Genomic DNA, 25,216 nt, shown 5'->3' on the forward strand with positions numbered 1-25,216 from the left:
TTGACTTTATGTACATATCAGTTTATTGCCAACAACAGCATAAAAAATTCTAAGAGAAATCATTGGTTAAGCCACTTGCTGCATCATATACAGCTCTGCATATATGCCATTCAATGCCATTAATTCTTCATGATTGCCTTTCTCCACCACCACACCTTTCTTCAGCACACAGATTAGGTCCGCATCCCTCACTGTGGTCAGTCGATGCGCAATTGTAAGGCATGTACGTCCACTGCGTGCCGCGTCCAGCGCTTCTTGCACCACCTTCTCACTCTCCATGTCCAATGCAGACGTAGCCTCATCCAGTATCAATATCTTTGGATTACGTACCATAGCTCGTGCTATGGCAATACGTTGCTTCTGACCTCCAGACAGTTGAGCGCCTTTGCTGCCCAAACGTGTGTTGTAGCCTTGCGGTAAGGAGGTGATAAACTGATGTATGTTCGATTTCTTGGCCGCTTCAATAATTTCAGCCATGGGAATATCTGTGCGAAAATTATTGCCGTAGGCGATATTTTCAGCAATGGTTCGATCGAATAGAACGGGTTCTTGCGAAACTAGACCCATGCCGGAACGTAAGCTATCGAATGAGAATTCTGTTGTTGGTACGCCACTCAGATTGACTTTACCTAGTACAGGATCATAATAGCGTAACAGCAGCTGTACACATGTGGATTTGCCGGAGCCCGAAGGCCCAACCAAGGCCACTGTAGTGCCGCCTTTGATGGTCAAATTAAGGTTCTGCAATATAGTTATGCCTTTGCGATTGGGGTAATTGAAATCGACGTTTTCGTAAGTAATGTCGCCTCCAGATTTCTAAATCGTTGAATTGTATGATTAAACATGTATAGTACTACTATTATCATATTTTTTTTTTTAACTCACCATAGTTGTGTTGTATGGCTTTTCTGCGGGACTGTACATGGCGGGTGTACGTTGAAACAGTTTTAGCAAGCGTCCTGCCGATAACACGGCAGCGCTAACATTGGGCGCGTATGACAGCGCCTGACCTAACATCCATGAGCCGAAAATAAGACCCTCAGAGACTCTAAAGTTGTGCATATAATTAGTTATGGCAAACAATATACGAAAACATTATCTCTACTCACTTTATAATATCTTGATAGGGTATTCCATCATTGGCTACTAGAATACCACCGTAGTACAAAGAAATGCCATAGGCCAAGAACGGTGCCGTTTGTCCCATAGCGTACACCACACCGCGGAAACGCACCTTCTTGCGACACGCCTTATCGGCTTTGTCTATTTGCTCGCAATAGCGCTCAAGCACGTGACGTTCCTGCCCCAGACTGGCTACAGTGCGTATGTTAGCTATTGCCTCCACCGCAACACGCGACGCATCTTCAATTGCTAGTCGCTCTACATTCGTACTCGCTTCCATAAATCGTGACTCGAAAAGTATGCACGCACACACGAGTGGCACAGTTAGCAAAGTGACCAGTGTCAAATTCCAGGAGTAAGTAAACGATAGAATTACGCCGATGGTAAGTGTAGAGATTGCTTGCACAATGATGCCGATGCGCGAGCCCGTTGCACCTTGCACGTTCGAACAATCGCCAGCAAGGCGTGCACATAGCGCACCCACTGAATTCCGTTGGTCATCGAAGTAGGCGACCTCTTGGCTGATTATGGCTTTGAAAGCGTCATGACGCAATCGCGTTGTCATCTTCACGCCCGCAATGCTGAACATGTAGGTTTGTAAGAGCGAGCTAATGCCGGTTATAATGCCAATAACGACGAACAGATAGGCAAACAAAATCGATTGCCTTATGATATAATTGTCGTCGGGATCGGATAAAATCTATAAGCGAATTGAATATATGCTTGAAAATGTATTGATTTATATTAATATATTATGCACTACTTACTCCAAAGAAGTCGCCGAAGAGCACAGCCCATGTAGGATATGTAGCACCATGCAACATGGCTGCTATGCAGCCGATTAGTATGTAACGCCACTCCGGTGCGTTCATTTTCATCAGCTGACTAAAAGTGATCTTATGCTTTTCGAGCTTAGGCGTCTTTATTTTCGATTTCTCTGTAAAAAAAAAAAAAATATATATATATATTTTTAATGCCAAAGTGTAATATAAGTACTTGTGTGTCTTACGTTTGCTCACATCAGTTTCAGCGTCTGCTTCATCGGAACTTGTTTCGTCGTCATCGTCGGAGTCATGAACCATTTGCTGTTGTTGCTTACGCTGTCGCACTGCATTGGAGGTGTTCGCTAAAGCCTCTTCCTCTTCCTTACGTTTCGATATCATTACCAACTTACAGTAAAGCCCGTCCGAGCGCATAAGTTCATCGTGTGTACCCTGCTCAGCCACAGCACCGTCTTTGACGAACACAATCAAATCAGCGTTTGTCACTGTCGAAAGGCGATGTGATACAACCAACGTGGTACGTCCTTGACTGGCCACATCGAGTGCGTCTTGTACCCGACGCTCGGATGTGGGATCTAAAGCTGATGTTGCCTCATCCAGCAATAAAATTTTCGGGTTTCGTATGAGTGCACGTGCAATGGCTATACGTTGTTTCTGGCCACCAGACATTTGAGCGCCACGTTCACCCACCATCGTATCATAACCACTTGGTAGTTTGACAATAAATTCATGACAATTGGCCATACGTGCGGCTTTCTCAATTTCTTCTTGCGTCGCTGAGAGTTTACCCTGACGTATATTCTCACGAATAGTGGCTGCGAATAATACTGGTTCCTGACCGACAACACCTATCTGTGAACGCAACCAACCTACATTCAATTCACGTAGATCACGCCCATCGAGACGTACACAACCACTGGGCGCATCATAGAAGCGCTGTAATAGTTGTAGTGTGGTGGACTTACCACAACCAGACGGTCCCACTAACGCAACGGTTTGACCAGCGCGAACTTGTAATGAGAATCCCTTAAGTACTTGTACATCTGATCGCGCTGGGTAACGGAAATGTAAATTTTCGAAACTTATGTTACCAATCATATTCTCCAATTTTTCACCACTCTCATTTAACGGATCAATCGCTGACTTGCGATCGATGGTGGCAAAAACATTTTGTGCTGCAGCTTTTGCCGTTGCGAATGCCTCCACATGTGGCAGTGAGAAACCTAAGTTCTGCGCACCCATGATGATACTGAATAGTACGATAACTAACGAACCAGCTGTGTATAATTTCTCATCCATATAGCGATACTTCAATATCAGTTTAATGCCAACCCATATTGCTATCGCATAAGCAATATAAATAATGAACCACATAACGCCGCTGCCGACACCGGAGTAAAAACCTTTCTTTCGACCCATCTTCTCTGCTGGCACAAGCAATTTGCTGAACCTTTCAGTTTCTATGCGTTCACCGCTAAAGGCAAGTACTGTACGTATGCCGGAGAAGACTTCTTCAGCGACCGCACCGGCATTCGAGTAAGCTTTCAACTCCTTCTCTGTGAAAGTGCCCTGAATTTTAGCCACCAGTGCCGTAGAAACAATAATAAATGGACAACAACTGAGCACTATCAGTGTTAAGAGCCAGCCATAGATAAAAGAGAAGATAACTCCAGCAACGAACGTCATTATGAGAAATACAAACATTGCGACCTTTTCGCCAATGCCTTCTTTCATTTTATCTAAATCTCTGCAATGAATTAAATGTTTTAAAGAAATCTCGTTTTGAGTAAAACATTTCCTTCACATACTCTGTCATCTTGTTGGCGAAAGTATTGCCGGCAGAAGTGTCATACCACGACATATCTTGACGTAATATAGACTCCAAAAACAATTTTCGCATTTTCGCGATCTGTGTTAAATAATTAAAAAGTAGAGATCGGCTTAAAAAAACATATATATTTATCTATCGCATCACACAAACCTGTCTGAGCGCCACTTTATTTAAGATAGCGACCGCCAAACTTAATAGCAATAGTTGGACCATGCAACCAACCACCGCTCCCAAACCAAAAGCCAGCGCATCATCTTTAACAGCCTGCATATTCTCGGCATGAGTTGCATTTGTGCTAATTGATAATTGATAAATTATTAATCGTTAATTGAATGATAATACAATAAATAAAATATAGAAAAAATTGTGAAACTTACAGCGTCCTGCCACCGCCGAAAACACTCAAGATCGGTGCTGGCGTTGAAGTGCCAATACCCATATCGCGATCTATGAGCAGAGTGGTGAACTCGGCGTAAAGGATGACATTATAGGGCACGGAAATTGAAGCCATCGATGCCGCCATTATACCGATGACCATTGTTAGACAATCCCATATTGTGGCATAGCGAAACTGAAAAGTATAAATACAATTTACCGCCTGACTTTCCACAAAATACATATACCATATACTTGCTCGTTTGATAACTAATAATATCCTTTGATTCTCAAAACTAAACGCTTTCATTGTAATTTATACAGAAAAATAACATGAGTTTTTAAACTACAAGTATATAGCCTTAATAGGATTTGTTCCGTTGACTGTTGTAAAAGAAATCGGTGTTGGATAAAAAACCCAAGTTTATATGATTTCGTACATTTTGCTACGGAGTATAATACCTTTGTTCGCCTAACGGTTGTTTGTAATATATAAAACTAATCACGATAGATATGCGAGTTATATATGTAAATATGTACTACATATATATAATAAATAAGTGCACTGAGTGAAGTTATTTTCATAAATTTATTCTCATTATTACTATTAAATTATTCATTGCCACGCTTATAAAACGCCATTAATCGAAAATCTATAAACCACGCCTACTGCCGATATAACGCAACTGTAAATTCCATTTGATTTTTTCACTTTCCAGTATAAAAAACAAGAAGCAATCAATGTATCCGGTTAAAATTTTGCACGAATAGTCCTTTGCGGTATGCCACCTTACACAATGACTAAAAATTGTCCGAATTGGACTAAAACCATTCAAGCCCCCAGCTACCTATATTGCCAACTTTTTATCAAACATATTAATCAATCTGTGAGATTACTAAAGAAATTCACAGAAAATCCTTTTCTGATAATTGTATGCTTCTATATCAAAAATGGGTTAAATCAGATCAAAAATTCCCTTAGCCCCCATAAACCTAACAGAAAGATTTTCGAACTTCCGGCTGATTTTGTACCGCACATATCGGCAAATATTTTAGAATGACGAGACGAGTTGAAATCCGCGTGACTGTCTGTCGATCAGTTCAAGCGATAACTTAAGTACACATCGAGATTGTATGCGAGTATTGATGGAATTTTGTATTGCAGACGAAACGACGTTACTCGAAAACCTATAAATTGCTATAACTAAACTCTAAATTAAGATAATCGTATATCGTAAAATGTTCGGTTACACCTGAATTTAAACCTTCTGTTACTTTAGTTGTTTTTTTTATAAATTTTAATGCTAGCGTAAGTTTTTATAGGTATGCACGAATTAAACTGAATAATATTACAATTATTTTTAAATAATGAAGTGTTTCGACAATGTACGATTATGGTAATCTATAATTAAGCTTTGGTTAAATGAGTAACTCAATACACCATTCTATACACATTCCACACTAATCCTACCACCACGATCACCCCACACATGAAGACACACTACACACCACACCGAAGGAGGTAAAAAGGGGACGACGAGCGACCACAAACCTTCTTTTGCGCAACGTCACCGTGAAATCGCTATTTCCACTACCGACCTCTTTAAAATCGTTGTATTACCTTTTAGTACAAAGGTTGTGAAAAATGACATTTATTAAAAAAAATAAAAACAATAAAAAAAAGTAATTTAAACCTTAAAAGGGCGTTTTGTGAATAAAAAGAAAATAAAATATCTTTGGTGAGTGCTAACATTGTAGCATAATTAATCAAGCTTCATTTTTTATATGTAAAATTTTTTACTTCTGGAGAGAAACATTAAAACGCAAAAGTTACATTTATTATATTAAAATTATATAATCTATGCTGACGGAATTTATTTGAAAAGGAACAATAAATAGTTGCATGAACAGCATTAATTTATATATACTTGTATTAACACATATAATTTTTATGATATAAATGTCACTAATGTTGACTACTGAATTTCGTAACCACTAACACTTACCAGCTCCAAATAAGGATACTTCTTTTCTGTAGTACTGCTCTCACTGAAAGTAGAAGACCAAAGTAAAAATATTATTAAAAATGGAATGGAAATCATTTAAAGGGAACGTCTTACTTTTGTGTTGCCTCAAAATCTTTTGGTCCTGGTAAACCTTCTAATTTTTTGAAGTCCTCAGCAGGATCTGAAGGACCTTGTATTGACACATTATAGCTACTGCTGACCATTTTTACGTTGTTTAAGAGAAACTAGAGGGTACTAGTCTTTCCCTAAAATGAAGATAATAAAAGAGTTCAATACAATTTGCTTTCTGTAGATACATGATACTGTGCAACCACAGCAAGTGTCACTTTTTAATTTTTTTAACATTACAAATTAAAGCCCTTAACTATATAGTAGATGGAAGTAATAGTCTTAATTGTTTCTTTATATGTATGTATGTATGTTTGTGGGGACGTGATCACACATAAATATGAGTATCACAATTCATGATCATACAATTTTCACGCTTTGAAGTGTAACAAATCATTTAATTAATTCAATGGGCAAACAAAAAAGTCTTCCACATTTGCATACGTACTCTAAGTTCACAGAGACGTACACACATGTGTGTAAAGTTATGGAGATAAAAATTAATAAACTTTTCAGACATTTGCTTAACAAAACCAAGAACAATACCGTTGGCGATATTTGCTGTAAAATCATAAATTTGTAAAACAAAACTATATCTCTATCATTCGTTTATTAGTACTGTGTTTAATTAGAAACAACTATGCCGACTAATGAACACATAGTAAATATTTATGAACTTTTGTGTTGTCCTATAAACATTTTACCTTTTATGGCTTTACAAACTTTCTTTTATAAACTATCACAATAATTTGTTCTTTTTACTCTGGTATGATTTTATTATATATTATATTTTATCAAGCACTACGGAAGTTGCGAGCTGAGGGTTCAAAGAGCTAAAATTTAGAGCACTTCTTTTTTCTTAAAAGTACATTTCCGAAGCGTCCGAAAACATGAAATGCTCACTTTTGTACTGATTCACTTAAAATGTTGACAGTAATTTTCATACAAGATTTGAATTTACTTTGTATGATCCTATGTCTCAAATTCCCTAAGGAAATGTATGTTTTACCACGAACAAGAAATTGAACAACGAGTATGCTTGAATTGTTATGTTTCTAACGGAATCACGTCTATCGAATCACTGAGAATAATGCAGATGTATTCTGGGAGGCTATTTTATCACGATCACAAGTATTTGAGTGACACAAAGCATTGAATAAAGGTCCAAAAGTCATACAAAACTTTCCTCATGCGAGTCGTTAATCCACCGTTAATGACGATAACAGCAAAAAAGTTAAGGAAACAGCGCTTGAAAATCATAGTATTGGCATCAGAGAGATAGTACAGTATCTCAAAATCTCTTATGGATCGACTGAAAAGATTTTGGTTACTGTTTTGGGTATGAAGCGCGTCAATGCTTGACAAGGTAGCGAATGGCGCTCGAAAAGCGAGCTGAAGCCGAAAAAATCACTTCAAAGTCTTAACAAATCGATGTGGTGCTCTTCGTCTTCTTTAATTATCGTAGTGCGGTTCAGCACTGGTAAAATTTTTTTCTTTTGCGTTCATCCTTGTTACATGGCCTTGAGTAAATCGTTGCGCTTTAATAAAACATATACATACTGTTTTTACCTTTTATAAGTTGATACCTGCTAACATGTATATCGTTGAAGCTAATTTGTTATAGATTTTGTTAAATAAAAATTAAATTATTAACAGGGTATATTAAGTTTGCCCCGAAGTTTGTAACACACAGAAGGAAACGTCGGAGAATGTATACATATATAAATGATTAACTTGACGGGCTGAGACGATTTAGTTACGTTCGTCTGTCTGTCTGTGTACACACATATTTGCGAACTAATCCCTCATATATGGAAAACTCTTTGTTTTTTGAAAAATTATCTTTAGGAAATTGGCATAGATTATAATCCAAGGCAACGCTACAATCACCAAAAAAATAGTTTATATCGGACCTCTATAGCATATAGCTGCCATTCAAACTGGTCGATAAAAATCAAGATAAAGATCTATTTATAACCTTTTATGCAGTAAAAAAATGCACTTGTGTAAGGTATTATAGCATTGGTGAGGCAAAGTTAAAGTGTTTTCTTATTATTTTCAATCTTTATTTAATTTGTGCTTTATAATTATTTATTTTATATTTTCGTCAAATTACGAAATATTTACACTGCTTTTCACTTCCAATAGCACTTTATTAGTAATTTCCTAGAACAAACACTTCTAAATCGAATTAATTTAAATTATTTTCGTTCAATAAAGAGCACTATCGCCAATATCTATTTCCATAAAACACTTTAATCGGCCACTTAAACGGATATTTATTTTGGCTTACTCCATAAAAAACCGCGTTTGTATAAAGTTATACACAAAAGGCGTAAGTAGTAATTTCAATCTGCTTAAATCGTTGATATTTTACGCAGATAAATATAAGTAAATGTGAGTATCCCTTGTCCCACAACACTTAACTTTGTCTAAGCTTCGCAATCTTATCGGAGGGCACTTCAATTTTTCATCAAATTTTTTGCACAAGTTGTTCTTACCAATTATTCGCCAACGCGTGCAAACACCGCGAGCTCTCAAACACAACTGCAGTCCTCACTCTGCTACAACTGAATGAAAGGATTGGCTAGCAATACCGCTTATTATAATGATCACTTTGAGAAAGGCATAGCGCCTATTGTGTACGTACTAATTTTATTGTTTTCCTATTGTTGTCTACGAATTCTATTGCGGCCATAAAAATTCTTATCACTTACTGTAATATTGCTTTAACAATATACCTATACTCTGTTGTAGATGTTAGCGTTTGCGAGCTTGAACGTAGCTTGTTGCTAATATGACTGGACGACCAGTATCAGCAGCACGTCCACTTTACTTAAGATATACATATGTATGCGATTTTATTTGTTTAGATTTATGGTATGAACATATGTAGCGACGATGTAGTACAACGATTGTTCATCACTTGGATCTAATATTTAATATGATCGAAGCCAGAGTATCTGACTTATTTCAGACTACGTCATAATGGTCCAGTAATGAAAAGTTGGTAGTTGCGAGAGTATGAAAGCAAATTTCTGTACAAAAAATTAAGAGAATGTAAATTAGTAAACAATGAGATTATATTAGTTTTATTGAAAATCTGTGAATTTCTCTGCTTATTAGAAAACAAATCCTACTCGTTTCCGGTTTTTACTACGTATTTTCAAAGTTAAATTGATAGTAAATAATGCATTATTTATTACATATGCAAGGCAATTAATCAAAGATCTAATGACACTTACTCGTGACTCACCCATCTTGATCATGAAATAATGGGCAGAAACACTTTCACATATAATAATAAACAATCCGTACCTATTACTGTTTATTGAATATTTTTGTTGTTGTTTAATTGATAACAGGCTTTTGCATACACGAGTATTGGAGTGACTTGCAAAATTTTTGTCTAATAGGCAGCTGGTCGAAAACGGGATGACAACCGCTAACCAATAAAACTATATTGCTCTATATCATCTGCTTATCTAAATTAATATAAGGGTATACTACCACCTAGTATTCAGTGCGTTTAAAGCCAAATACGTGCGTCTAGTATGTAAAATAATTAAGTAAGAAAGCGCCAAGTTCGAGCGCAGCTTAATATTTTATACTCTAACAGTTTGCAATGATGCAAAGGTAAGGGAAATACTGTGTTAAATTTATATTAAAGATATGAACTTATATTATAGGTCTTAAACACACTAAGTTTCATTACTACATTTTGCTTCGTGTTCGAGATATTTATATTTAAAAAGTAATTATATTAGGGATATGAGTGATAATGATGATTAAGGGGTTACATACAGTTAGAATTTGCAAAAAATTGATTTTATTTTTATTTTATTTTTTCTAAATGTACATATATTTAAAAATACACACAGAAAATTTCATATCGCTCCGATGAATATTTTCGAAGTTACATGCAAATTTGAAAAGGCGTTTCAGAGTTTTTTATCTCATGTAAAGTGCATTCCTCAGAATGATTTCTTAAAATGGTGTTTTCAAAGTCGATGACCAACATGACTTGAAAAAAGCTAAACCGATTAGTCTCAAATTTTAACACGAGCTTCTCAACTATATTTTTTTAGTAATTATTTGAAGATCTTTTTTCTCCGATAAATATTTTTGTTTTTATAAACAATTTAAGGCCGAAATTTCGGTGAAAATCGATTTTTTTTTTCTGAGAAACCGCCATTTTGTCGAAAAATTTTATTTTGCATATTCCTTTGATTAATTACTAGATTTAACATTACTTTAACGAAATCTGTTTGGTTTTTTAATTTCATGATGATTCAGTTCAGAGGAGTTTTTTGAGAGGAGCTCCCGGAGATCAGCTGTACCTCTTTTCCAAATAAATATTTTTACTAGTACTAAGCCTTAAAATATAGTTAATAGATATCATAATGTGTGTATAAATCTTTTGGTCAATTTAAATTTAAAAGTTTTCTCAGAAAAACGTTTGGAATAGTAACTTTTTTTCGGCCTTCTAACTGTATATAATCATATAATAATAATTATTATGTATAGCCTCACTGGGAAGTGGGGTAACTCATGGACCGATTTCACATATTTTCGCCATTAAACTATAGTATATCTTATATTATATTATAGGTTCACTTAATTTTGCAAAGTCAACTGGAAGTTTGAAAATCTTTATATTAGGTACATATATGTACATATGTATATTACCCATTTTTGCACAATTGCATCTGGAAAAGATTATCTCTCTGAATTTCAAAAACATATCGTACAGATTGAATGATATTTTCGGAATATTGGGTCTGAAAAAGTTATGGGCCGATTTCGACAATTTTTATACATGAGATAGAATACCATAAATACATTATTTGTACAAAGTTTTATTTCGATATCATCATTGACTCTTCATTTAGTTTCGTATCTTAACTCGCGACTTAGCTATAGCGTCTTAAGCGTTTTCGATTGACGTAAATTTGTAGGTGTGGCATTGATCCGATTCATATGGTGCCCAGAAACTGATTTACCAAGTTTCATCAATATATCTTAAGTTTTACTCAGGTTGCAGCTTGTACGGAGGAACTGACAGACAGTTCACCGGAACTCAGCTTGTCTTGAAATAAATAAAATAATATCGGTCCCACACCTGCTAAAGAGATATAGTTACAAGTACACATATTTTTGGTTTTTGCTCATTTAGCACATCGTTTTCTGGTATGCACGTGAACAAACTTTTCAATTTTTTTATTACGTTGTGAAAAACTAATACCTTAATAAATTTAAAGACTTTTCTAAGTAAGTATATATTTATACTCGAGTAGAGCAAGACGGTCAAAGATATTATAAAATATGTATGCATGGTATGTTTATGTAATGAAACGGTATTCACAATATCTAATAATTTAGTGACTCATGACGTAAGAAATAACTAATTTCTAATCTAATTTATCCATGGTTAAAGGCCAAAGACATTAGCTTTGTATCTTAACTGTTAGTAGCTAGCTTGTAGGAAGAAGAAGATTTCATGTTAACAATCGACATCAACACAATTAATAAATAGAACTTTTATTTTCACAATTCAAAACAATGAAAATAAACGAAATCAAAGCAAATGCGTCAAATATCATTTATATACACATGTGCTTTAACAGCTGTTTCTTCAAATGCGAGTACTAGCAGTTCTCACAGCTTTTTACGTCTCAAGTTGTGCTCTCTTCGGTTAGATTTTTGGGTTAAGAAAGGCCTTTTCAGCAGAGGCTTTGACGAGTGAAATTATTAAAAATACCTGAGATTAATTCATACGAGTATGCTTTTACATGTTTTACGCTTTTCTTGTCTCACCCACTCTGAAGCCTCTTTCTGTACTTCCTGTAACAATATCTTGTAAAACGACACGTGCGTGTATATACATAGTAATCTACATACTTATGTATGCATATGCTGAAAAATTGGTGTAAGATTAATTAACAACAAAATCCATTATCAATTACAAATAATCTTGTTTTTACAGTCAAAGGTATGGGATTAATAACACATGTATGTAATAATGGATGTCAATCCATGCCAGGACCATCTCGCTGATAAAAGAATAAATTCACCGTAACTGACTTTTTGTGAGAAATTTCCGACAAACACATATTTCCATTACTGAACGTGTGACTACTTGGCAGTATAGCTTTATATTAATTTTACACGACTGCAATTTGTTTTCGCTTGTAACGCGAAGGAAATCGCGTAAAACAGATTTTCTTTCACAAAAATTGAAGAAAAATAAAATTTAATCGCATAGATTTATTATTAAATATCGGGAGGAGGGTTCTTTAAATTAATTATAAATGTAATTTTGATTTGCAAAATCATATCTGTTGCGTACTTTATTATATATCTATTTTCATAGAATGATGATGAATATGGTGATGATGATCAAATGTTTTTTTGGTCTACAACGATCAGAAGAAATTCCAGAAGAATTAGAACAATTTCCTGTAATATCTCAATATATAAATATTTTTATATGCATACATAGGTACATATGTAAGTGTGTATACCTTTATAAGCCGGTGAAGAAAAAGTTATTATAAATTATACATAATATATCTGTAGATTATATAATATGGTGAAACCACAGAACGTCAAATAACGGAAAGGTGCAAATCGAAATTTGTATGCTGTTTGATTGAACTTTCCTTCGTCGTGAGGTGAATTATTCGGCTGAAATGTTTCAAACCTGTCAAACCTGCACCTTCTCGTTATTTCCCGTTTTCTGCTCATATCACCTGGCAGTGTGAAGAATTCGCAATGCAACGCCCGGCTGACCTATTCGATCGTGTGATGTTAGGTAGTGTAGCGTTACGGCGTTCGGTGACTGCGGGTCTCAGTCAATTACAGCCGGTTGACTATATGCCACACGACATGGAAACTGGCAACACGAGTACAAGCACAGAAGCAGTTCGACAAACAACGATCTTTCCTCAACAAATCTGATTCCGATTCTGAGGGTGCGGATGGGTATAGCGATGATGAGCAGGACAATGCGGCCAACCCAATCGCGCGTTTACTCACAGCCTGGGGTTTGGAAGAGTATTTGCCTGAGTAAGTATTTTTAATTCAGAAGGGAGCTGCCAGATCTATGTAACAATAGTTTACACTCTTAGTTTTCAGAAACAACAAATTGATCTGGACACGTTGATTCAATTAACCGAGGCGGATTTAAAGTCTTTAGGGCTACCGTTAGGACCTTTCCGAAAACTTACATGCGCTATACAAGAACGTAAAAATGCGCTTGCTAATCCTGGGGCGATGACGGACAGTAGGCTTTGAAGCAAAAAAACGAAACAATGCCGTATCCGAATATTGCTGTCATCAGTACTTAACCCGTATCGTCATCAATGCATGTATATCAGAATTTAGCCACCACCATTTTAAGTGCGTCGCAGTATTTAAAACAAATAACCAATTTAAGAAATTTAGTTAAAATTATATGTATTTATCTACTTTACTCATAACATAACAATAATGTTAATGCTAAATTAATATCGAATTGACTTTATGTACATATCAGGTTATTGCCAACAACAGCATAAAAAATTCTAAGAGAAATCATTGGTTAAGCCACTTGCTGCATCATATACAGCTCTGCGTATATGCCATTCAATGCCATTAATTCTTCATGATTGCCTTTCTCCACCACCACACCTTTCTTCAGCACACAGATTAGGTCCGCATCCCTCACTGTGGTCAGTCGATGCGCAATTGTAAGGCACGTACGACCACTGCGTGCCGCGTCCAGCGCTTCTTGCACCACCTTCTCACTCTCCATGTCCAATGCAGACGTAGCCTCATCCAGTATCAATATCTTTGGATTACGTACCATAGCTCGTGCTATGGCAATACGTTGCTTCTGACCTCCAGACAGTTGAGCGCCTTTGCTGCCCAAACGTGTGTTGTAGCCTTGCGGTAAGGAGGTGATAAACTGATGTATGTTCGATTTCTTGGCCGCTTCAATAATTTCAGCCATGGGAATATCTGTGCGAAAATTATTGCCGTAGGCGATATTTTCAGCAATAGTTCGGTCCAATAGAACGGGTTCTTGCGAAACTAGACCCATGCCGGAACGTAAGCTATCGAATGAGAATTCTGTTGTTGGTACGCCACTCAGATTGACTTTACCTAGTACAGGATCATAATAGCGTAACAGCAGCTGTACACATGTGGATTTGCCGGAGCCTGAAGGCCCAACCAAGGCCACTGTAGTGCCGCCTTTGATGGTCAAATTAAGGTTCTGCAGTATAGTTATGCCTTTGCGATTGGGGTAATTGAAATCGACGTTTTCGTAAGTAATGTCGCCTCCAGATTTCTAAACCGTTGAATTGTAGGATTAAGCATGTACACTACTATTAGTATTATTTTATATTTTTTTGAAAACTCACAATAGTTAAGTTGTATGGCTTTTCTGCGGGACTGTACATGGCGGGTGTACGTTGAAACAGTTTTAGCAAGCGTCCTGCCGATAACACGGCAGCGCTAACATTGGGCGCGTATGACAGCGCCTGACCTAACATCCATGAGCCGAAAATAAGACCCTCAGAGACTCTAAAGTTGTGCATATAATTAGTTATGGCAACCAATATACAAAAACATTTTCTCTACTCACTTTATAATATCCGCATAGGGTATTCCATCATTGGCTACTAGAATACCACCGTAGTACAAAGAAATGCCAGTGGCCAAGAACGGTGCCGTTTGTCCCATAGCGTACACCACACCGCGGAAACGCACCTTCTTGCGACACGCCTTATCGGCTTTGTCTATTTGCTCGCAATAACACTCAAGCACGTGACGTTCCTGCCCCAGACTGGCTACAGTGCGTATGTTAGCTATTGCCTCCACCGCAACCCGCGACGCATCTTCAATTGCTAGTCGCTCTACATTCGTACTCGCTTCCATAAATCGTGATTCGAAAAGTATGCACACACACACGAGTGGCACAGTTAGCAAAGTGACCAGTGTCAAATTCCAGGAGTATGTAAACGATAGAATTACGCCGATGGTAAGTGTAGAGATTGCTTGCACAATGATGCCGATTCGCGAGCCTGTTGCACCCTGCACGTTCGAACAATCGCTAGCAAGGCGTGCACATAGCGCACCCACTGAATTCCGTTGGTCATCGAAGTAGGCGACCTCTTGGCTGATTATGGCTTTGAAAGCGTCATGACGCAATCGCGTTGTCATCTTCACGCCCGCAATGCTGAACATGTAGGTTTGTAAGAGCGAGCTAATGCCGGTTATAATGCCAATAACGACGAACAGATAGGCAAACAAAATCGATTGCCTTATGATATAATTGTCGTCGGGATCGGATAAAATCTGTAAGCGAATTGAATATATGCTTGAAAATGTATTGATTTATATTAATATATTATGCACTACTTACTCCAAAGAAGTCGCCGAAGAGCACAGCCCATGTAGGATATGTAGCACCATGCAACATGGCTGCTATGCAGCCGATTAGTATGTAACGCCACTCCGGTGCGTTCATTTTCATCAGCTGACTAAAAGTGATCTTATGCTTTTCGAGCTTGGGCGTCTTTATTTTCGATTTCTCTGTAAAAAAAAAAAAATATATATATATTTTTAATGCCAAAGTGTAATATAAGTACTTGTGTGTCTTACGTTTGCTCACATCAGTTTCAGCGTCTGCTTCATCGGAACTTGTTTCGTCGTCATCGTCGGAGTCATGAACCATTTGCTGTTGTTGCTTACGCTGTCGCACTGCATTGGAGGTGTTCGCTAAAGCCTCTTCCTCTTCCTTACGTTTCGATATCATTACCAACTTACAGTAAAGCCCGTCCGAGCGCATAAGTTCATCGTGTGTACCCTGCTCAGCCACAGCACCGTCTTTGACGAACACAATCAAATCAGCGTTTGTCACTGTCGAAAGGCGATGTGATACAACCAACGTGGTACGTCCTTGACTGGCCACATCGAGTGCGTCTTGTACCCGACGCTCGGATGTGGGATCTAAAGCTGATGTTGCCTCATCCAGCAATAAAATTTTCGGGTTTCGTATGAGTGCACGTGCAATGGCTATACGTTGTTTCTGGCCACCAGACATTTGAGCGCCACGTTCACCCACCATCGTATCATAACCACTTGGTAGTTTGACAATAAATTCATGACAATTGGCCATACGTGCGGCTTTCTCAATTTCTTCTTGCGTCGCTGAGAGTTTACCCTGACGTATATTCTCACGAATAGTGGCAGCGAATAATACTGGTTCCTGACCGACAACACCTATCTGTGAACGCAACCAACCTACATTCAATTCACGTAGATCACGCCCATCGAGACGTACACAACCACTGGGCGCATCATAGAAGCGCTGTAATAGTTGTAGTGTGGTGGACTTACCACAACCAGACGGTCCCACTAACGCAACGGTTTGACCAGCGCGAACTTGTAATGAGAATCCCTTAAGTACTTGTACATCTGATCGCGCTGGGTAACGGAAATGTAAATTTTCGAAACTTATGTTACCAATCATATTCTCCAATTTTTCACCACTCTCATTTAACGGATCAATCGCTGACTTGCGATCGATGGTGGCAAAAACATTTTGTGCTGCAGCTTTTGCCGTTGCGAATGCCTCCATATGTGGCAGTGAGAAACCTAAGTTCTGCGCACCCACGATGATACTGAATAGTACGATAACTAACGAACCAGCTGTGTATAATTTCTCATCCATATAGCGATACTTCAATATCAGTTTAATGCCAACCCATATTGCTATCGCATAAGCAATATAAGTAATGAACCACATAACGCCGCCGCCGACACCGGAGTAAAAACCTTTCTTTCGACCCATCTTCTCTGCTGGCACAAGCAATTTGCTGAACCTTTCAGTTTCTATGCGTTCACCGCTAAAGGCAAGTACTGTACGTATGCCGGAGAAGACTTCTTCAGCGACCGCACCGGCGTTCGAGTAAGCTTTCAACTCCTTCTCTGTGAAAGTGCCCTGAATTTTAGCCACCAGTGCCGTAGAAACAATAATAAATGGACAACAACTGAGCACTATCAGTGTTAAGAGCCAGCCATAGATAAAAGAGAAGATAACTCCAGCAACGAACGTCATTATGAGAAATACAAACATTGCGACCTTTTCGCCAATGCCTTCTTTCATTTTATCTAAATCTCTGCAATGAATTAAATGTTTTAAAGAAATCTCGTTTTGAGTAAAACATTTCCTTCACATACTCTGTCATCTTGTTGGCGAAAGTATTGCCGGCAGAAGTGTCATACCACGACATATCTTGACGTAATATAGACTCCAAAAACAATTTTCGCATTTTCGCGATCTGTGTTAAATAATTAAAAAGTAGAGATCGGCTTAAAAAAACATATATATTTATCTATCGCATCACACAAACCTGTCTGAGCGCCACTTTATTTAAGATAGTGACCGCCAAACTTAATAGCAATAGTTGGACCATGCAACCAACCACCGTTCCCAAACCAAAAGCCAGCGCATCATCTTCAACAGCCTGCATATTCTCGGCATGAGTTGCATTTGTGCTAAATGATAATTGATAAATTATTAATCGTTAATTGTATGATAAATAAATAAAATATAGAAAAAATTGTGAAACTTACAGCGTCTTGCCACCGCCGAAAACACTCAAGATCGGTGCTGGCGTTGAAATGCCAATACCCATATTGCGATCTATGAGCAGAGTGGTGAACTCGGCGTAAAGGATGACACTATAAGGCACGGATATTGAAGCTATCGATGCCGCCATTATACCGATGACCATTGTTAGACAATCCCATATTGTGGCATAGCGAAACTGAAAAGTATAAATACAATTTACCGCCTGACTTTCCACAAAATACATATACCATATACTTGCTCGTTTGATAACTAATAATATCCTTTGATTCTCAAAACTAAACGCTTTCATTGTAATTTATACAGAAAAATAACATGAGTTTTTAAACTACAAGTATACAGCCTTAATAGGATTTGTTCCGTTGACTGTTGTAAAAGAAATCGGTGTTGGATAAAAAACCCAAGTTTATATGATTTCGTACATTTTGCTACGGAGTATAATACCTTTGTTCGCCTAACGGTTGTTTGTAATATATAAAACTAATCACGATAGATATGCGAGTTATATATGTAAATATATAAAGTACATTTGTAATAAATAAGTTCACTGAGTGAAGTTATTTTCATAAATTTATTCTCATTATTACTATTAAATTATTCATTGCCACGCCTATAAAACGCCATTATTCGAAAATCTATAAACCACGCCTACTGCCGATATAACGCAACTGTAAATTCCATTTGATTTTTTTCACTTTCCAGTATAAAAAACAAGAACCAATCAATGTATCCGGTTAAAATTTTGCACGAATAGTCCTTTGCGGTATGCCACCTTACACAATGACTAAAAATTGTCCGAATTGGACTAAAACCATTCAAGCCCCCAGCTACCTACATTGCCAACTTTTTATCAAACATATTAATCAATCTGTGAGATTACTAAAGAAATTCACAGAAAATCCTTTTCTGATAATTGTATGCTTGTATATCAAAAATGGGTTAAATCGGATCAAAAATTCCCTTAGCCCCCATATGCCTAACAGAAAGATTTTCGAACTTCCGGCTGATTTTGTACCGCACATATCGGCAAATATTTTAAAATGACGAGACGAGTTGAAATCCGCGTGACTGTCTGTCGATCAGTTTAAGCGATAACTTAAGTACATATCGAGATTGTATGCGAGTATTGATGGAATTTTGTATTGCAGACGAAACAACGTTACTCGAAAACCTATAAATTGCTATAACTAAACTCTAAATTAAGATAATCGTATATCGTAAAATGTTCGGTTACACCTGAATTTAAACCTTCTGTTACTTTAGTTGTTTTTATACTCTCGCAACCTGTTGCTACAGAGTATAATAGTTTTGTTCACCTAACGGTTGTTTGTATCACCTAAAATTAATCGAGTTAGATATAGGGTTATATATATATAAATGATCAGGATGAAGAGACGAGTTGAAATCCGGGTGACTGTCTGTCCGTCCGTCCGTCTGTCCGTCCGTCCGTGCAAGCTCTAACTTGAGTAAAAATTGAGATATCTTTATGAAACTTGGTAGACATGTTTCTTGGTACCGTGAGACGGTTGGTATTGCAGATGGGCGTAATCGGACCACTGCCACGCCCACAAAACGCCATTAATCAAAAACAAATAACTTGCCATAACTAAGCTCCGCAATAAGATACAAGACTGTTATTTGGTACACAGGATCACATTAGGGAGGGGCATCTGAAGTTAAAACTTTTTTTTAAAAAGTGGGCGTGGTCCCGCCTCTAATAGGTTTAATGTGCATATCTCCTAAACCGCTAATGCTATAATAACAAAATTCACTAGAAGCAAATATTTTTAGCACTTCTATTGACGGTGTGAAAATAGTTGAAATCGGGTGGCAACTTCGCCCACTCCCCATATAACGGTACTGTTAAAAACTACTAAAAGCGCGATAAATCAAGCACTAAACACGCCAGAGACATTAAATCTTATCTCTGAGATGTATAAATTGGCTTTATAGGAACCGCGTTCAAAATTAGTCAGTGGGCGTGGCACAGCCCACTTTTAGGTTTAAACCCATATCTTGAGATCTGCTTAACCGATTTCAACCAAATTTGGTGCATAACGTTCTTTTCATGTTTCTATGTCGTAGTGCGAAAATGGGCGAAATCGGACTACAATCACGCTTACTTCCCATGTAACACCATTTTAAATTCCATCTGATTCTTTCACTTTCCACTATGCAAATCAGGTAACAATGATTATATCGGGGTAAAACTTTGCGTGAATAATGCAATTAAAGTATGCCACCTTGCGGCCAAAAATTGTCTAAATCGAACCAAAACTGTTCAAACCCCTAAGTACTAAATATGTGGACCCCAGTGCCTATAGTTGACCTTCTACCGAAAATATCAGTCAATCTACAAAGAAATCTCAAACGAGTATACCATTTGACTTTGCGAGAGTATAAAATGTTCGGTTACATCCGAACTTAGCCCTTCCTTACTTGTTTTTATATAAATTTTAATGTTAGCGTAAGTTTTTATATGCACGAATTAAACTGAATAATATTACAATTATTTTTAAATAATGAAGTATTTCGACAATGTACGATTATGGTAATCTATAATTAAGTTTCATTGTTTATATGTGAAATTTTTACTTTTGCAGAGAAACCTTAAAACGCAAAAGTTGCATTTATAATATTAAAACTATTGCAAATATTATCTATGCTGACGGAATTTATTTGAAAAGGAACAATAAATAGTTGTATGAACAGTATTAATTTATATATATTAATACATATAATTTTTAAATGTCACTAATGTTGGCTACTGAGTTTCGTAACCACTAATACTTACCAGCTCCAAATAAGGATACTTCTTTTCTGAAGTACTGCTCTCACTGAAAGTAGAAGACCAAAGTAAAAATATTATTAAAAATGGAATGGAAATCATTTAAAGGGAACGTCTTACTTTTGTGTTGCCTCAAAATCTTTTGGTCCTGGTAAACCTTCTAATTTTTTGAAGTCCTCAGCAGGATCTGAAGGACGTTGTATTGACACATTATAGCTACTGCTGACCATTTTTACGTTGTTTAAGAGAAACTAGAGGGTACTAGTCTTTCCCTAAAATGAAGATAATAAAAGAGTTCAATACAATTTGCTTTCTGTAGATACATGATACTGTGCAACCACAGCAAGTGTCACTCTTTAATTTGTTTTAACATTACAAATTAAAGCCCTTAACTATATAGTAGATGGAAGTAATAGTCTTAATTGTTTCTTTATATGTATGTATGTATGTATATATGTATGTGTTTGTAAAGACGTGATCACACATATATATGAGTATCACAATTCATGATCATGCAATTGTCACGCTTTGAAGTGTAATAAATCATTTAAATAATTCAATGGGCAAACCAAAAAGTCGTCATCAATTGTATACGTACTCTAAGTTCACACAAGCGTACACACATGGCTATATTCATATATGTGTACTGTATTTACAAAAGTAAATTAATAAAGCTTTCAGACATTTGCTTAACAAAACCAAGAACAATACCGTTGGCGATGTTTACTGTAAAATCATAAATTTGTAAAACAAAACAATATTCCTGCATTCATTTATTAGTACTGTGTTTAATTAGAAACAACTATGCCGACTAATGATGAACATTTTACCTTTTATGGCTTTACAAAACTTTCTTTTATAAACGATCACAATAATTTGTTGTTTTTACTCTGATATGATTTTATTATATATTTTATCAAGCACTACGGGAGTTGCGAGCTGAGGGTTCCAAGAGCTAAAATGCACTTCTTTTTTCTTAAAAGTACCGTTTCGAAGCGCCCGAAAACATGAAATGCTCACTTTTGTACTGATTCACTTAAAATGTTGACAGTAATTTTCATACAAGATTTGGATTTACTTTGTATGATCCTATGTCTCAAACTCCCTAAGAAAATGTATGTTTTACCACGAATAAGAAATTGAACAACGAGTATGCTTGAAATGTTATGTTTCTAACGGAATCACGTCTATCGAATCGCTGAGAATAATGCAGATGTCTTCTGGGAGGCTATTTTATCACGATCACAAGTATTTGAGTGACACAAAGCATTGAATAAAGGTCCAAAAGTCATACAAAACTTTCCTCATGCGAGTCGTTCATCCACCGTTAATGACGATAACAGCAAAAAAGTTAAGGAAAGAGCGCTTGAAAATCATAGTATTGGCATCAAAGAGATAGTACAGTACCTCAAAATCTCTTATGGATCGACTCAAATCTCTTATGGATCGACTGAAAAGATTTTGGTTAATGTTTTGGGTATGAAGTGCGTCAATGCTTGACAAGGTAGCGAATGGCGCTCGAAAAACGAGCTGAAGCCGAAAAAATCACTTCAAAGTCTTAACAAATCGATGTGGTGCTCTTCGTCTTCTTTAATTATCGTAGTGCGGTTCAGCACAGGTTAAATTTTTTTCTTTTGCGCCCACTTAGTGTTCATCCTCGTTACATGGCCTTGACTTAATCGTTGCGCTTTAATAAAACATACATACTGTTCACCTTTTATAAATTGATACCTGCTAATATGTATATCGTTGAAGCTAATTTGTTTTAGATTTTGTTAAATAAAAATTAAGTTATTAACAGGGTATATTAAGTTTGCCCCGAAGTTTGTAACACACAGAAGGAAACGTCGGAGAACGTATACATATATAAATTATTAACTTGACGGGCTGAGACGATTTAGTTACGTTCGTCTGTCTGTCTGTGTACACACATATTTGCGAACTAATCCCTCATATATGGAAAACTTTTTTTTTTTTTGAAAAATTATCTTCAGGAAATTGGCATATATTAGGTAAAGTAAAAAGTTCGTTCGGTTTTTTATTGATTTTTCAAAAGATGATAACTTTGTGTACATTTGTCCGATTTAAGTCAAATATGCGCCGTTTTGTTCGTAAACTTGTTGCCAACGAGATGCCAACCTCATTATACCCCTCTCGTAGAAGGCTGCGTCCCTATTGGCAAAAAACTCGGAGAGCTAATTTTCACAAGTCTCTCTTGAGGCCAACTTCTCACCATTAAGCGCGTTCGCCATGGACAGGAAAAGATGGTAATCACTTGGTGCCAGGTTCGGACTATAAGGTGGGTGCATTAGAACCTCCCATCCGAGCTCCAGGAGCTTCTGGCGAGTCACCAAAGACGTGTGTGGCCTGGCGTTGTCCTGATGGAACACAATTCGGCCTCTGTTGATCAAAGATTGCCTCTTCTGGATGAGTGCTGCGTTCAAGCGGTCCAGTTGTTGGCAGTAGAGGGCCGAATTGAGCATTTGGCCATAGGGGAGCAGCTCGCAGATGATTCCTTGCCCATCCCACCAAACACACAGCAAAACCTTTCTGGCCGTCAATCCGGTCTTGGCCACCATCTGGGCCGCTTCCCCGAGCTTTGACCACGACCGTTTGCGCTCGATGTTGTCATAAGTGACCCATTTTTCATCGCCAGTCACAATGTGCTTCAGAAACGGGACGATTTTGTTGCGATTCTGCAGCGATTTGCAGATGGAAATTCGGACCATCATGTTTTTTGCGTTAGTTCGTGTGACACCCATACATCGAGCTCCTTTTTGAATCCAAGGTTATGTAAATGGTTCCAAACGGTTTTCTGGCTTATCTTTAGTTCCTCAGCAATTAAATAAGTGCTCACGTGACGGTCTGTTTCTACTATTTCCATGATTTTATCGCAATTTTCGACGACAGGCCTCCCGACGCGTGGTGCATCTTTGACATCGAAATTACCGGAACGGAACCTAGCAAATCACTTTTGTGCTACACGTTCGTTAACAGTATCGGGCCCATAAACTAAATTAATTTTTTCAGCCGCTTTGGCTGCTTTTTCGCCTTGATCGAAAAAAATTGTAAAATATAGCGAATTTTCTCTTTGCTGGGAGCTCACAACGACGGGAGCTCCATCTTTGACGAGAGCTCACAACGTACTGAGTCGATCAATCGAAAAACTGTCAAGGACAAACTTTTAGCGCGAATAAACACGTTTTCAGCGCCGTATAGTATGACATGATGCGACACGTAACACTAGTACTATGGACAATAACGCCACCTCTTAGATAAAAACCGAACGAACTTTTTACTTTACCAATATTATAATCCAAGGCAACGCTACAATCACCAAACAAATTGTTTATATCGGACCTCTATAGCATATAGCTGCCATTCAAACTGCAGATACACATAAGTAAATGTGAGTATCCCTTGTCCCACAACAACACTCAACTTTGTCTAAGCTTCGCAATCTCATCCGAGGGCACTTGAATCTTTCGTCAAATTTTTTGCACAAGTTGTTCTTACCAAATATTCGCCAACGCGTGCAAACACCGCGAGCTCTCAAACACGACTGAATGGAAAGATTGACTAGCAATACTGCTTATTATAATGATCACTTTGAGAAAGGCATGAAGCCTGATTGTGCACGTACAAATTTTATAGTTTTCCTATTGTGGTCTACGAATATTATTGCGGAATATTATTTTTATCACTTACTGTAATATTGCTTTAACAATATACCTATACTTTGTTGTAGATGTTAGCGTTTGCGAGTTTGAACGTAGCTTGTTGCTAATATGCCTGGACCAGCAGCACGCCCACTTTAGTTAAGATATATGTATGCAAATTTAGTTGTTTAGTTTTATTGTAAGAACATATGTAGCGACGATGTAGTACAACGATTGTTCATCACTTGGATCTAATATTTAATATGATCGAAGCCAGAGTATCTGACTTATTTCAGACTACGTCATAACGGTCCAGTAATGAAAAGTTGGTAGTTGCGAGAGTATGAAAGCAAATTTCTGTACAAAAAATTAAGAGAATGTAAATTAGTAAACAATGAGATTATATTAGTTTTATTGAAAATCTGTAAATTTCTCTGCTTATTAGAAAACAAATCCATACTCGTTTCCGGTTTTTATCAATTCATCAAAGATCTAATGACACTTACTCCTGATTCACCCCTTTTTATTATTATCAATAATTTAATTATAAATTATCTTGATCTTGAAATAATGAGCAGAAAAACTCTCACATACAAGTATAATAATAAACATTCGTACCTATTACTGTTTATTGAATATTTGGGTTGTTATTTATTTGATAACAGGCTTTTGTATGCACTAGTCTTGAAGTGACTTGCAAAGTTTTTGTCTAATAGGCAGCTGGTCAAATACGTGCGTCTAGTATCTAAAATAATTAAGTAAGAAAATGCTAAGTTCGAGCGCAACCTAATATTTTATGCTCTAACAGTTTGCAAAGATGCAAAGGGGGGGAATTACTGTGTTAAATTTATATTAAAGAATGTTGCGTAAAAATTTGAATTCT

At 37.0% G+C, this 25,216-nt stretch overlaps 1 protein-coding gene across 1 annotated transcript; it reads right to left on the bottom strand.

The window, feature by feature from the left end:
- Positions 1-66: 66 nt before the first annotated feature.
- On the bottom strand, positions 67-24,297 carry Mdr49 (Multi drug resistance 49). The gene is made up of 20 exons (XM_070108500.1): positions 24,191-24,297; positions 20,795-20,946; positions 20,681-20,723; positions 17,871-18,064; positions 17,648-17,792; positions 17,475-17,575; positions 15,894-17,413; positions 15,655-15,824; positions 14,875-15,587; positions 14,651-14,813; positions 13,831-14,577; positions 6,231-6,361; positions 6,117-6,159; positions 4,113-4,306; positions 3,886-4,030; positions 3,713-3,813; positions 1,890-3,651; positions 1,110-1,822; positions 886-1,048; positions 67-816 (listed from the first exon to the last, which is right to left on the bottom strand). The coding sequence occupies exons 2-20, from the start codon at positions 20,902-20,904 to the stop codon at positions 67-69; spliced, it is 7,908 nt and encodes a 2,635-aa protein (XP_069964601.1). The 5' UTR covers positions 20,905-20,946; positions 24,191-24,297.
- Between the last annotated feature and the right edge of the window lie 919 nt (positions 24,298-25,216).

This window comes from Bactrocera oleae, chromosome 4 (genome assembly GCF_042242935.1).
Source record: "Bactrocera oleae isolate idBacOlea1 chromosome 4, idBacOlea1, whole genome shotgun sequence".
Taxonomy (NCBI): Eukaryota; Metazoa; Arthropoda; class Insecta; order Diptera; family Tephritidae; genus Bactrocera; species Bactrocera oleae.